This window comes from Urocitellus parryii, chromosome 10 (assembly GCF_045843805.1).
Source record: "Urocitellus parryii isolate mUroPar1 chromosome 10, mUroPar1.hap1, whole genome shotgun sequence".
Taxonomy (NCBI): Eukaryota; Metazoa; Chordata; class Mammalia; order Rodentia; family Sciuridae; genus Urocitellus; species Urocitellus parryii.
Genome location: NC_135540.1, coordinates 49,308,225 through 49,320,731, shown reverse-complemented (window position 1 = coordinate 49,320,731; position 12,507 = coordinate 49,308,225). Strand labels below are relative to the sequence as shown.

Genomic DNA, 12,507 nt, shown 5'->3' with positions numbered 1-12,507 from the left:
TTGAAGTCAGGTGATGGCAAATTGTGATCTTTGGGCTCCAAACAGGACACATTAACCACTTTTTAAATGTCTCCCTGGCTAAACAGAGTTCATACATTTTTAAAGGGGTATTACAAATAAAGGAAGAAGAAAGAATATGCAATAGTGGCCACATGTGGCCGCCAAGCCCATATTTACTTTCTTTCCTTTTACAGAGGTCTTTTGAGTACTATAGGAGGTGACCTAGAGTCACAACATAGCAAACAAGGACTGTTTCAAAGGAAACACAGAAGTACTTTCCCTCCGAATCCTACCTTTCAAAGAGGGCAACAGGACAAAAAGAAAAGTTCCATTTTCAGGCAAAGTTCCATCTAGTATGACCACAAGCTAGACACTAGAGAGGGGTGACTAAAAGATGTGGAAACCATTCCCTATTATCTGTGCCAGAAGAGAAGCTGATGGTCTCTCCTGATCCCCCCCAACCGGCACAAGGACAATAGGAGGATGGACATGCTAATTTCTGTGCTTTAGGTTCACACAGACAAAATGGGAATTCCAGTGTGAATAAAATGACCGACATCTGCTTTTCAAAAGGTGAGCACACAAAACTGGAGGAGAACATAATAAGTACATTCAGGTTAACAGAAAAGAAACCTCCATTCTGAAGTCCGCTTGGTACCTAGACCCCTCCCTAGCCAGCACACACAGAGTGCTGCTCTGTGCACCCACCTACCCTGAAATGGAGCGCCCTCTTCCTTTACTCCCCCGGTGCACGTCAGCGTCACCCCCTCATTTCTGTCCATGGACATGTCCAGTTTATCTTGTTCTGTGGTTTTGATAATGTTCCCAGGGAGATTTACAATCTCTCTGCCACCACTCTTGCCACAATCTTCAGGATCCCTTTTAGATACATCATTCATGGTTCCTAAGAGAAATGCAAAACCATCAGCCATTTCTCAGTAAAATTTATTAATTAAGTTGTAATTCACTGTTTCAAAGTAGATCTGATAAAGGCAAGAAGCAAGTGAATTGCAAAAGGAAAATAAAAATCATAATTCGAGATCTTTTTAAAATTTTCATATCATAAATAATATTTTGTGGAGCTATTTTAAAAATAGCTTCTAAAAATATTTTTCAAGTATACTTCTAAAAACTTAGATCTCATTTTGTTTATCTGTAAATGAGAAAATTGAAATAAAGCTCTTCTGTGTATTGAAGTGAAATGGAAATTTTTAAAGTTCTTGAAAGGACAGCTCTTATTTTTTTTAAGGCAAGTTGCAAAGATGTGATCTTGATTCACATTCTTCAGTGTGGGAGGTCTCCCAGTGCGCTATTTCTAATCATGGTCTTTCTGGTACAAATTTGTTATCTTACAGGTTCTGTGAGAGCACCTGGAGTTTACGGGCAGACCAAGTTCAAATTCTGATTCTGCCACTAATAGCCATGTACTTTCAGCAAGTGAATGAACATTTCTGAGCCTCAGCACCTTTCGTGTACCGATGCTAATATTTTCCTTACAGAGTATAAAGATCAGAGTTAAGGGAAACACTTATTCTATTTTATGGAATTAAATGTTGCCTGATTCCTGAATACAAAATAAAGTCAATTAAAAGTTAAAAAAAAAATTAACAGTTAGGGCATATAAAAACACTTGGCACAAAACAGGCATTTAATAAGTGGGAAGATTTATAGAATTATTTCTTCAGTGCATACACTAGTATGTAATTTTAATGTAAGTTAGGAACACATAGTATAACAACTGCTACTTAGGGAAAACACTTGATTGGAAAAGACCAAGCCCATAAAACTCAAAACGATTTCAAAAGTGTATCACTTGAGGGAGAAAGACAACAGGTAAGTGTTGTGGATCTTTTTCTAATGTTTGAACAGTCAAGTCTCTGTCAACTTCTCTGTAATGTTCTTTTCTTCTGCCCCCATTTATGCTACTTAAAAAGTAAATACATAAACGAATATTAGAAACAGAATTTATACTCTCCAGAGGAAATAAGAAGGTTTTTGGAAAAATATTTTCTAAAATTTTTTAAAAGATGATTTTGTTATTGTGATAAGTAATGATGAAAAAAACATCCTTTTCAGCATTGACTTCTTCTCTTCCCCTGTTTTAAAGTACTACTTACCATGCTTCAGCCCAGCATTGGATTTAGTGGTTCCAGGGTGGAAGGTAATCCCACCGTATGTAGGAAATCCATAGTGCGGGAAGCCGTACCCTGGAATGGCAGGTAAAGCACATATAAAACTCAGTGTTGGTCCCTTAGTGGAACACAGATTTTGGTGTGGGAGGATAGTGTGGTGCCCACAAATGAAGCATCAGCTTAGAGTCCGTAAGACACACCGATGGGGCCACTGAATTCCACTTTGGCAGAGTTAAATTTTGGCAGCTCAGGCAGTGTTCAGATTGGCACATGGAGAAGTTAATGCTGAGAATGTGTCCCTCTCCCTTCTGAAGGAGAGAGGCTACTGAGGAAGGGTCACACCAGACTCAGACTGGTCTATAGAGAAGATGTTACGATAAACTCAGGAGGAAAAAAACAAACAAAACAGAGAAAACCTATTGACGCCTCAGAGGAGAATGGCCACCATTCTTGTGCGTTTTTGGGGAGAGAATAAACTGGAAAAATTCTATAGGGAAGCAGCTGGCATTAGATGTTATACCCTTTGACCTTGTACACTTACTTCAAAGAATCTAATTTAAAAACAATCTTGAATAAAAGGAAAACCATTTAGATAGCCGTTTGGTGCAGGATTTGATGTAGAATAGGAGAAACACTCAAGTAAGTTACACTATGGTTTGTTCACTTGATGAAATATTATGAGTCATTAATAATGATGCTTAACAAACTGTGCTTATGTGAAGTCTATATTACCACGAGGAAACATGCTTATGTTAGGTGAAAGCAGCACATGACTCTAGACACACAATCATGATATGATGATAATAAATAGCTGCTATAAATAAATAATAAAGTAATTAGCATGATGATCATAGCTGCACTTGGGAAAATTCATAAATATTTACCATAAGATATGGTAAATTAAAAATGTTTAAACTTCAATGGCAGGATTTTATGTTTTCAAATTTTTCTGTAACATAGTATATATAATCTACAATGTAGCCTATGTAGATATATAATATACATTGACAATCAAGTATGTATGATATGGAATCTTTCTTGCGGGGTGGGTAATAGGGATTGAACTCAGGGCCACTCAGCCACTGAACCACATCCCCAACCCTATTTTGTATTTTATTTAGAGACAGTGTCTGAGTTGCTTAGTGCCTTGCTTTTGCTAAGGCTGGCTTTGAACTCACGATCCTCCTGCCTCAGCCTCCCGAGCTGCTGGGATTACAGGTATGTGCCACCGCAACCAGCATAATATGGAATCTTTTAAATGTTTCCAAACAATACCAAGACAACTAGTACACTATAATATTTAGAGAGGTATCTTTCTGTAATTAGATGATTTTTTTAAAATTTAATTATTTGCTTTCTGACAGTACAAGGGCTTCAACTCAAGGCCTCACACAAGCTTGGCAAGCACGCTCCCACTGAGCTATATTCCAGCACTGGATGAATTTCTTTCTTCTTAAAGTTTTTGGAAGATACCACATATATATAGTAGTTTTCTCTTATTCACAAGGGATAGGTTCTGAGATCCCCAGGGGATATTTGAACCAGGGATAATACTGAATGCTACATATACCACATTTTTTCTAATACATACATACCTATGACAAAGGTATGCAATTTGTAAGTTATTTTTTAAATTAGGCACAGTAAAAGATCAACAACAATAGTAGCAAAATATAATGCTGAGAATGATATATTGTAATAAAAGTTATGTGAATGTGGTTTCTCTCTTGAAAGTCAAGATAACTATTAGTATTTTTAGACTGAAGTTGACCACAGGTAACTGAAACCATGAGAAGTGAAACTGTGGATAAAGGGAGTCTGCACTGTAAGACAAACATGTGTTTTCTGAAAAATAAATTTACAGTTGTAGGGAAATTTTCATTAATTGAAACTCATGTACTTGATAATGCCACTGCCACTCAACCCAGGGACCTGTTTAGAAACCCAGGGAAGGAAAACAGTACTCTCTCCAATTTGAGAAAGCTTTCAAAAGAACAGACTGTTTTGTACCTGGACCTGTACTTCCAGTGCTCCCTCCTCCACCGCCGCTACCGAACATGCCTCCACCTCCAGCCCCGGCACCACTGCCGCCGCCGAAACTATCCGAAAAATTGGGCATGAGCTTCTGCCGTTTCCTCTGCACTTCCTCTTTATCTGTATTTACAGGAAGAGAAACCAGAGGAGAAAAGATTGATTCGGTTCCACCACTAGCCACAGAAAGACTATTGATTCTCATGGTATTTTTAAACATCGTAAAGGGAAATAGAAAGCACTCAAGGAGGAAGAGATGCCAAATTTCAAGAAGCATTATATTTATTCCAATAGGTACGAAGAATGAGAACGGGCCTCGGAGAGACCACAGAGTAGTACACACCCAATTCCACTTTGCAAGCGACAGCTTCCTGAGTCCCCAGCATTGGTAAAATTGTGAGAGATTAGATTGCCCATCAAAGATTGAGATATCAAAGATACAGAATACAAAAACATTACTGTACACATTTGGTCACACAAAATTATTACCCTATCCAGCTAACACTCATTGTGCACTTAGGGTGACCTAAATGCTGGGGATAAGGAGAGGCACAACAGGTCTTTGGTGTCAAGAACCCTCCTCCCCAACATTAGTTTTGAGGTAGCTGGGGAGAGATTTAGCAAGACAGCACTCTAGTGGTTACATGGTAGATTCATGGTGCAGATTCATAGGACATCGACTAGGAGGAAGAAGATGAGGAGGATGTTCTGGGAAGGGAATACGAAGGGAACAGGGTAATGAAGGGAAGACGTGCCTGGGGTGCTTAGAGAACAAGACGTTTGGGGCTTAACTGAAAGGTTAGTATGAGGAATTCTTGAGAGGTGGGACCACGCTGAGATGTATCTGGCGTATGAACCTAAAGTTCTTAATTCACAGGTGGAAAGGCTATTGAATGTTTTTGAGTGGGGGAATGATGTGTTTGGGCTTGTAGTTTTAGGAGATTCATCTGTCACTTGTGGACAGGGTTAGGAAAGACTCAACCGAGGCAGGACAGTGCAGAGACAAGGTGGTGGAGACGTGTTCCTTAACGGTCACCATGATAACAGAAATGGGGAGGATCCCAGAAACACACTGAGAGAGGCATCTGCAGGCGCTGGTGACTGATGGTACAGGGGTCCAGGTCCGGCTGCCATTTGGAACTCTTTCCCCCATTGCTTCCCACCAGCTCCAATGCCCCTTCTGAGTTCTGTCTCTGCCTTTGATGTCCACCTTTGTGTTCTTATTGTTTCTGTTTCTCTTTCTCTTCTGTAATTTTCCTACCTATACTTTGTTTTTCTCCCTTCTGTCTTTTGGGCTGAAGCAGTGAAGGAGGTTTTCCTTAGTTTACATTAAAAAACAAAAAACAAAACAACAACAACAACCAAAAAAAAACAGTCAATGTGTTTTAGTCAGCTTTTTTCAGTCAGCTTCCCAATACTTAAAAACTGTCCTATTTCTGATGCTTCGGTGTCAGTTTTTTTTCGCTCATTTCTAATTCTGTGGTTGTTCCAATCATCTCAAGGCTGGATGGAGGCTGCTGTTTACTGATTATCTCGTGATCATCTCACTGCAGTTGAAAGACAGAGCAGAGGAAAGTAGGGTACAAAGTGCACTGAATAGTTTAAAAACTGAGTATGCCCCTACTTATCAGGAAGAGAAAGGCCAAGGTGGGTGAATTTTTAGAAAAATAAGCTTCCACTAGAAGGGAATAAAATTTAACAACTTCCTTATCAAAGAATTATGGACAGATTTGTAAAATTTCCCCATCTGTTATACCATAACTAATTAATAACTGTACTTATTTATCTTATCATATAAACTATTGATCTCACATAGAAAATTACTCCACTGTATAAGTATGAAATACAAGAGGAGAGCAGGCAACTTATGCATCTTTGGGAATAACTGTTATTTATTGACATGATTTCCAGCAAAGACATTGGTCAGTATTTTCTATGAACTCTTTTTGCCTTTTAAAGTAGATATGCTCACTGCTTATATTTCACTGTACAATGGGAATTTTTAAAAAGATTTTTAAATTTGTTCTTTTTAGACACACATGACAGTAGAGTATATTTTGACATATTATACATACACGGAATGTAACTTATTCTAGTTAGGATCCCATTCTTGTGGTTGCACATGATGTGGAGTTTCACTGGTTATGTATTCCTATGTAAACATGGGAAAGTGATGTCTGATTCTACAATGGGAAGTTTTAAGAAACAATTCTAAAAATATCAGCTATACTACAGCCAGTATGATTCCAATGACAAGAAACCAATTCAGAAAATCCTGTGAGACACTCTTTAAAAAAGAACCTAAAGATCAGAATCTCCACAGAATGGAGCGTGGAAATGATGTTCACACTTGGTGAAAGTATGACAGCACCCTTGCGGACTGCCTTTGACAGTGGCACCAGGGAATGAAAGAGCGACCTACTCCAGAAGGGACCCAAGTGGCTACCACCACAGATCCTCCTTTCACAGAAGAGAAAACTGAAGCCGCAGGGGTTAAGTGATTTATCTGAAGTCAGGGCAGAGTGAAGATCAGATCTGAAGTCTAGTGATCTTTTATTATATTTGACTGCCATCCTCTGGGAAACACTCCAAAATAGCTTTGTGGTAATAACTGATTAATAATCAATGATTTTAGATAGTGGTTCATGATTTTAGATCATAGTTTAATTATACAGATAAAATTTTAGCCTCTACCTCCTTTTCCTGTTTATGTGCTCTAAGAGTAGCTCATCCTCACTTTTTGGGTTCTAGTTTACCGGTTGAGATGCCTGCATTTACTCTGACCAGACCTTTCCTAACTTAAAGTCGATGATTCTTTTTCTTCCTAATCTCCATCTTTTTAGACTGACAGGTCACTGTGGTCTTTCTCTGCCTTCAATAGCAGTTCCTCAACTATGTTCTTCCCTTGCCAATCATCCTCCTTTCGATTACTGTAACTGTGTCTCCTGAACCCAACCTTCTCCATGAAGTTTTTGTAAGGTGCAAAGCCAATGACCACAGAGGACACAGAGTTCAGGATTGGATGATTCTATATAGTGAGAGGACAATGTTTTATGATCTAGCATCTTACTTGATGGCACCCAACATATTGCTGGCCCTTTGCATCAGATGGCAACTTGCCTGGCCAATCAAGAAGTCAGCCCACAGACAGTTAATGTGCATCTAGCATATGTGACAAATGCTTTGTTGGATGTTAGAGACACAAACACCAAGTCTGTACTGAAGAAGATTCTTCCCACTAGGAATGGGAAGAAGACAAGAGACAAGTAGATAAGACAAGTTTACATACTGATAGAAATAATTAGGAATACATCATTAGACAATGAGATAGGGAGTGACTACAGGGACTGGGGTAATGACAGGTGTGTTTAGTGACTTCTGGGAATTGTAAATAATGACTCTGTTGGTTGTACAGTTTGGATGCATGCAACCTGGCAAGGTTATTTCTCCTTTGGCCTACTCTCTTGGGTTTCTATTATAACTCTGAAGATTTTATAAAATAAGATTGCTAGACTTAATAAGACAGTTTTTCTTTCTTTCTTTCTTTCTTTTTTTTTTTTTTTTGGTACCAGGGATTGAACGCAGGGGCACTAAACCCCTTTTTATATTGTATTTAGAAACAGGGTCTTGCCGAGTTGCTTAGGGCTTCACTATCACTAATTTGCTGAGGCTGGCTTTGAACTTGCAATCCTCCTACCTCAGCCTCCCGAGCCACTGGGATTACAGGCATGTGCCACTGTGCCCGGCCAAGGCAGTTCTAATAATTACTCAATTACATACATGTTGGCCATTTCTTCCTTTGGAGCTCAATGGCTAATTCTCCCTTTTCTAGATGGTTCTTACAATGGTTGTACTGTATGGAGTTTGAATCACTGTTAGCCTCTAAGGTGAGCGCCTGAAACACAGATACAATTTTGAACTTTCAAGAGACAACTCTCTAAATCTACTATGAACAGTCTGAACATGCCCTTGCGACAGCACACTTTCTTGATGTACAAACACCACTGGAAAAGGTAGACAGGTAGTCTAGAAACTAAGTTCGGCTTTGACTATTTCTAGGCTCCTATTTCTTTTCTTGTGTCTACTTTAGAAGAAGGGTGTTTCAACCACAATGGCGATTTCCACAGTTCTTGCGTAGATGGAAGCATTCAGAAGGCTTTAGGCAGTGCCTGAAGGTGGGGAAGAGACAAGAGGCAGGAGAACCTCCAGGAGAGGCCAAGAGGTAGCCTCCTGCCCTATTCTCTGGTGCCCATCTGGCCTGGACACTAGGATTCCCCACGATATCTCATGTGAAGTTAAAGGAGGCTCTTGTGCTGGCCATGCTTGCTGACCCCCTGCCCCAAGTGCACTGCCAGTCTGACCAAGCAGCGGTGAGGTCACAGCCTCAGAAAGAAACATGAACTCAGAGTAGAATTTTAAAAATGCTTTGCTTCAGCCTGAGTTCTAGGAAAGGAAAGCCCTCTTCATAGATCACCCTCATGATCTGCTATCACAGGATCCAACATCGTGTGGCTTGCTGCTGCTGCTGCACCTTTGTGGTTTCCAACCTCAGCCGGGACCTGGGTGCTGTCTACCTGACCTCCCTCTCCAGTCTCACTCGCATCTAATCCAGAGGTTGCTAACTTTATTGTACCCCAGACCCTTATGCAGCCTGGCAGAGTGTAGGAACATCTCAGAATCATGGTTTTCAATATGTAATATACAAAATAAGGGGAAAATAACACTTTAATATAGTTAGTTTCTCCACAGGGGTCAGTGCAATTGGATGAAGAAATGCCTCTAAATAACTCTCCAGTTTGGTACTGGTCCTATCTCATCTCAAGATGCTTCTGAATGCTGAACCTCCCATGCTTCCCTTTCTTGAATTCCATTCCTGCCCTGAGCAGCCTATGAGGATTCTGCAGTTGAACTTCCACAGAAACCTAATGGTACATGTTTTAAGCTGAACTCCTCTTTTCCACCCAAACCTACTTTTTCTCCCTTGTTCCTTTCATCTAGTCAACCATGATATAAGCTTCCCAGTCTGGAAATCCTAGAATCATCTATGACTCCTGAATCTTCCCTCTCTTCCCAGCTCACCGAACATCCAGGTCCTCTTGATGCCATTGCCACATTGTCGACTGGATCCACCTCTCCTTTTACACCTGAACACAGACACCTTTGCTAACCTCACCGTTGCTCACTTGGATTCTTGCATTACTCTTCTGACTCACTGTCTGACTCCCAGACAGTGCCCTCAGTGTTGGCTCAGACAAGTCAGGGCCATCATTCCAACACAGGTGGGCCTGCCCATCCCTCTGCAGAATCAAGGCAAAATTCTTCAGCTGCCACTCACAGCACCCTCCGGCCCAGCCCTGCCCTCCTGCACTTGCCTTGGCCTTCAGCGGTCCACCTCAGCACTGTAATGGCCACTTCTCTCTGAACAGATACAAACTGTCACACCATTGCACTTGAGTACCTCCAGCGTCCTAAATCTAGAAAAGTTCTGAGTTCTGTTTATCTTGAACTATATTTCAAATTCTATTCCGAATGCTACCTCCTGAAAGAGGCCTTCTCTTTGGAGGCTTCTTCAGAGTGAAGGTATCAAGGGCTGTCTCCTCCCCACTCTTCTCTGCTTCTGGAGATGCTTCACTTTGGGTACTTACTAAAATCATACTTTGCAAAATAAATTTAATTAAGACTATTCTGTCCCTTTCTTGAAGTTTTTTTTTTCTCTCTGTGTGTGTGTGTGTGTGTGTGTAAAAGAAAGGTGCATTATTCATTTTATAGTCCTGCGTGCACAGTGGCTGAGTTTTCTGCTCCATGACCTGAGGCTGGTTGTCTCAGCGGCTGATTCTCTCCAACAGCAAGACTTATTTTCTCATCTCAACTGTCTGAAACCTGAGTTACTCAATAAATAGTGGATTCCCAAATTCAAAGACCAACTCTCAAGTGCCAGTATTTCATATAAGTTTTTTAAAAATATTTTCTTTTAGTTGTTGATAGACCTTTAGTTTTTATTTATTTATATGCGGTGCTGAGAATTGAACTCAGTGCCTCACACATGCTAGGCAAGTGCGCTAGCACTGAGCCCCAGCCCCAGCCCTAATGCAAGTTTGATGGAGAAAACATTATTTTTAAGTTGGACTAATTCCATGACCTGAAAAATAGTACATTACCTACCTGTCTCTTCTCTAAAAGATAAGTGCCACAGATGCAGGGACTGCTTCTAGGAAGCTGGTCAAAGGAGGCGACCAGCCAATTTTTTCTAATTAGCTTGTCCTCTAATCAAGCAAGGGAGTCTGAACACCTTAGTTACCTTTGATTTCAGGGTAGTAGAGAAAAGGTTTTGGTTCACTAGTTTCCAAATCAGATTTTCTCCGAAGCTGGACGAAGACAGAGGCTGGCTTTGTAATGTTGACATCTTTATACTTTGGGGTTTTGAAGACGATGGCGAACTACAGGATACAAAGATCCAAATGTTGGTTTGGAAGTACATTTTTTTCTTAGAAACCCTGTACATTAAACACATTCCTTATGCTTTTATTTATACCCAGCGCTTAAACAAAGTATGCTAAGAAACACAGCACCCTGGAGAAAAAGTTCAAAACTCAGTGTTCAATACACACACATTTTTATTACACTGTCACTGTGAAATTGAAGTAAAACACTGTGACAACAGATTGCAAATCTCTATTATTTCAATTTATTCATATTTCAAATGTCTTCTAGTCATAAATGTCATACATACAAAATTCACTGCATCACTTCTTTATTCTCTTTCAAATCAGCCTCAAAAGATTCCAAAACCATTTAAAAGCAATGTCAGAAAAGTTGGGTGTAGAAAAAGTTGAAGCAAAGGGTCTTACTAATCAGCCTGCAGTGTGGCTGGTGAGAGGGAGTAAACCAACCCTATTCAGGAGACACCATAGAACATTAATTCCTCTGGTGGTGTTGGAATAGTTATGCATTTTAACATTTTTTTAGTTTGATTTTTTTTTTACAATGTAAAATATTCATAGGAATCAAGACTACAAAATATAAAAGGCATACACAATGGTATACATTGATAATCTTCCTTGCTATCCCTGTTCCTCTTCCACACAATTCCTAAGACTGCCAGCCCCCAGAGACATGCACACTTGTTAGTTTCTTACATCCCCATCCAGAGTTTGTGCATATCCATATATGAGCACAGAACCACTTTTACATACACTTTGTTCTACACCTGTCCTTTAAGAGATTTTACATTTGTATCTTTGGGATCTTTCTAACTTAATACACAGGGTTCTCATTTCCTGTAATGGCTACATAATATTTCACCACATGGATGCCCCATAATTTATTTAACTAGCCACTTCCTGATTAACATTAGGACTGTTCCCAACTTTTAACGAAGACAGTATTTCTCAATCGCTCATAAGAAGGAGTATAATCCTGAGGATGGGGACTCAGAATATTTATCCTCTGGTTATATAACCAGTTGTCCCTGGGAAATCTTCATTATCAGGGTAACATCAGCCTTTACTAGAAGATCACTCCTGTCCATACTCAGCACAGTACCTTCTTAACAGGTCTCACCCTAACCACTTCAATAGAATACCTAAACATTTCCACTGAAGGACTGAGAGCCACTGCCTTATGGGACAGAGGCTCAGACACCAAATGAAATGCCTTGCCTGTATCTCAGAACCAAAGTTCTATGAGAAACTTTCCCATAATTCTATGATAGGTTAGTTTTCTGCATAACCCACAAGAGTCTTAAAAATAGTCCTGTTTCACAGATGTAAACACTTGCGTTTTTCCATTTTCATATATGGAAATGAAATACTGAAAGTCCACAAGGCAGAAAATGTAGAACGATAACAACAGTAATAATCTACTTACTTGTCTATGAACATCTGTGGGGGAAAAATCTCCAAATCCTTCCCAAACTCCACCATTTTCCTCCTCTTCATAAAACCGAATCTGGATATCATCTGTAAATAGTCACATCCAGGTGTAATTGCAAATAATGTAATAATATTTTAAAGCATGCTGAAAAATAAAGCTGATTTAACCTACTGTATACTTAAAAAGTAATTAATATAAATAGGTTTTGACTCATTTAAAATTTTCTCAAGTTGCTGACTTTTTATTCAATGGTAGAATTAGATTAGATTTACCTAATCAATCTGAGTGTTCTCTTAATCAGTGTTTGACCTTCCCACTTTTTCGTCTTTAAACCAAATCATTCCTTGAGAAACATGGAGAATGAGAGTAGAAGAACATCAGAATCTCTAAATGTGGTTCAACTCAATATATAGATGCACATAATAATAATTAACTTGTATGTTTTACTATATGGCAGATGCTGTTCTAGGAA

The 12,507-nt window shown here is 39.5% G+C and overlaps 1 protein-coding gene across 2 annotated transcripts in view; it reads right to left on the bottom strand.

Moving 5' to 3' along the window:
- The window catches only part of Nfkb1 (nuclear factor kappa B subunit 1), a 117,347-nt gene that overhangs the window by 19,827 nt on the left and 85,013 nt on the right, over positions 1-12,507 (bottom strand). For both annotated transcript variants that reach the window (XM_026398133.2, XM_026398134.2), the window contains exons 10-14: positions 12,030-12,121; positions 10,462-10,600; positions 4,143-4,286; positions 2,118-2,207; positions 713-904 (exon numbers count right to left, since the gene is read on the bottom strand). In XM_026398133.2, coding sequence (XP_026253918.1) covers positions 713-904; positions 2,118-2,207; positions 4,143-4,286; positions 10,462-10,600; positions 12,030-12,121 — 657 coding nt within the window. The remainder of the gene's footprint in view (positions 1-712; positions 905-2,117; positions 2,208-4,142; positions 4,287-10,461; positions 10,601-12,029; positions 12,122-12,507) is intronic.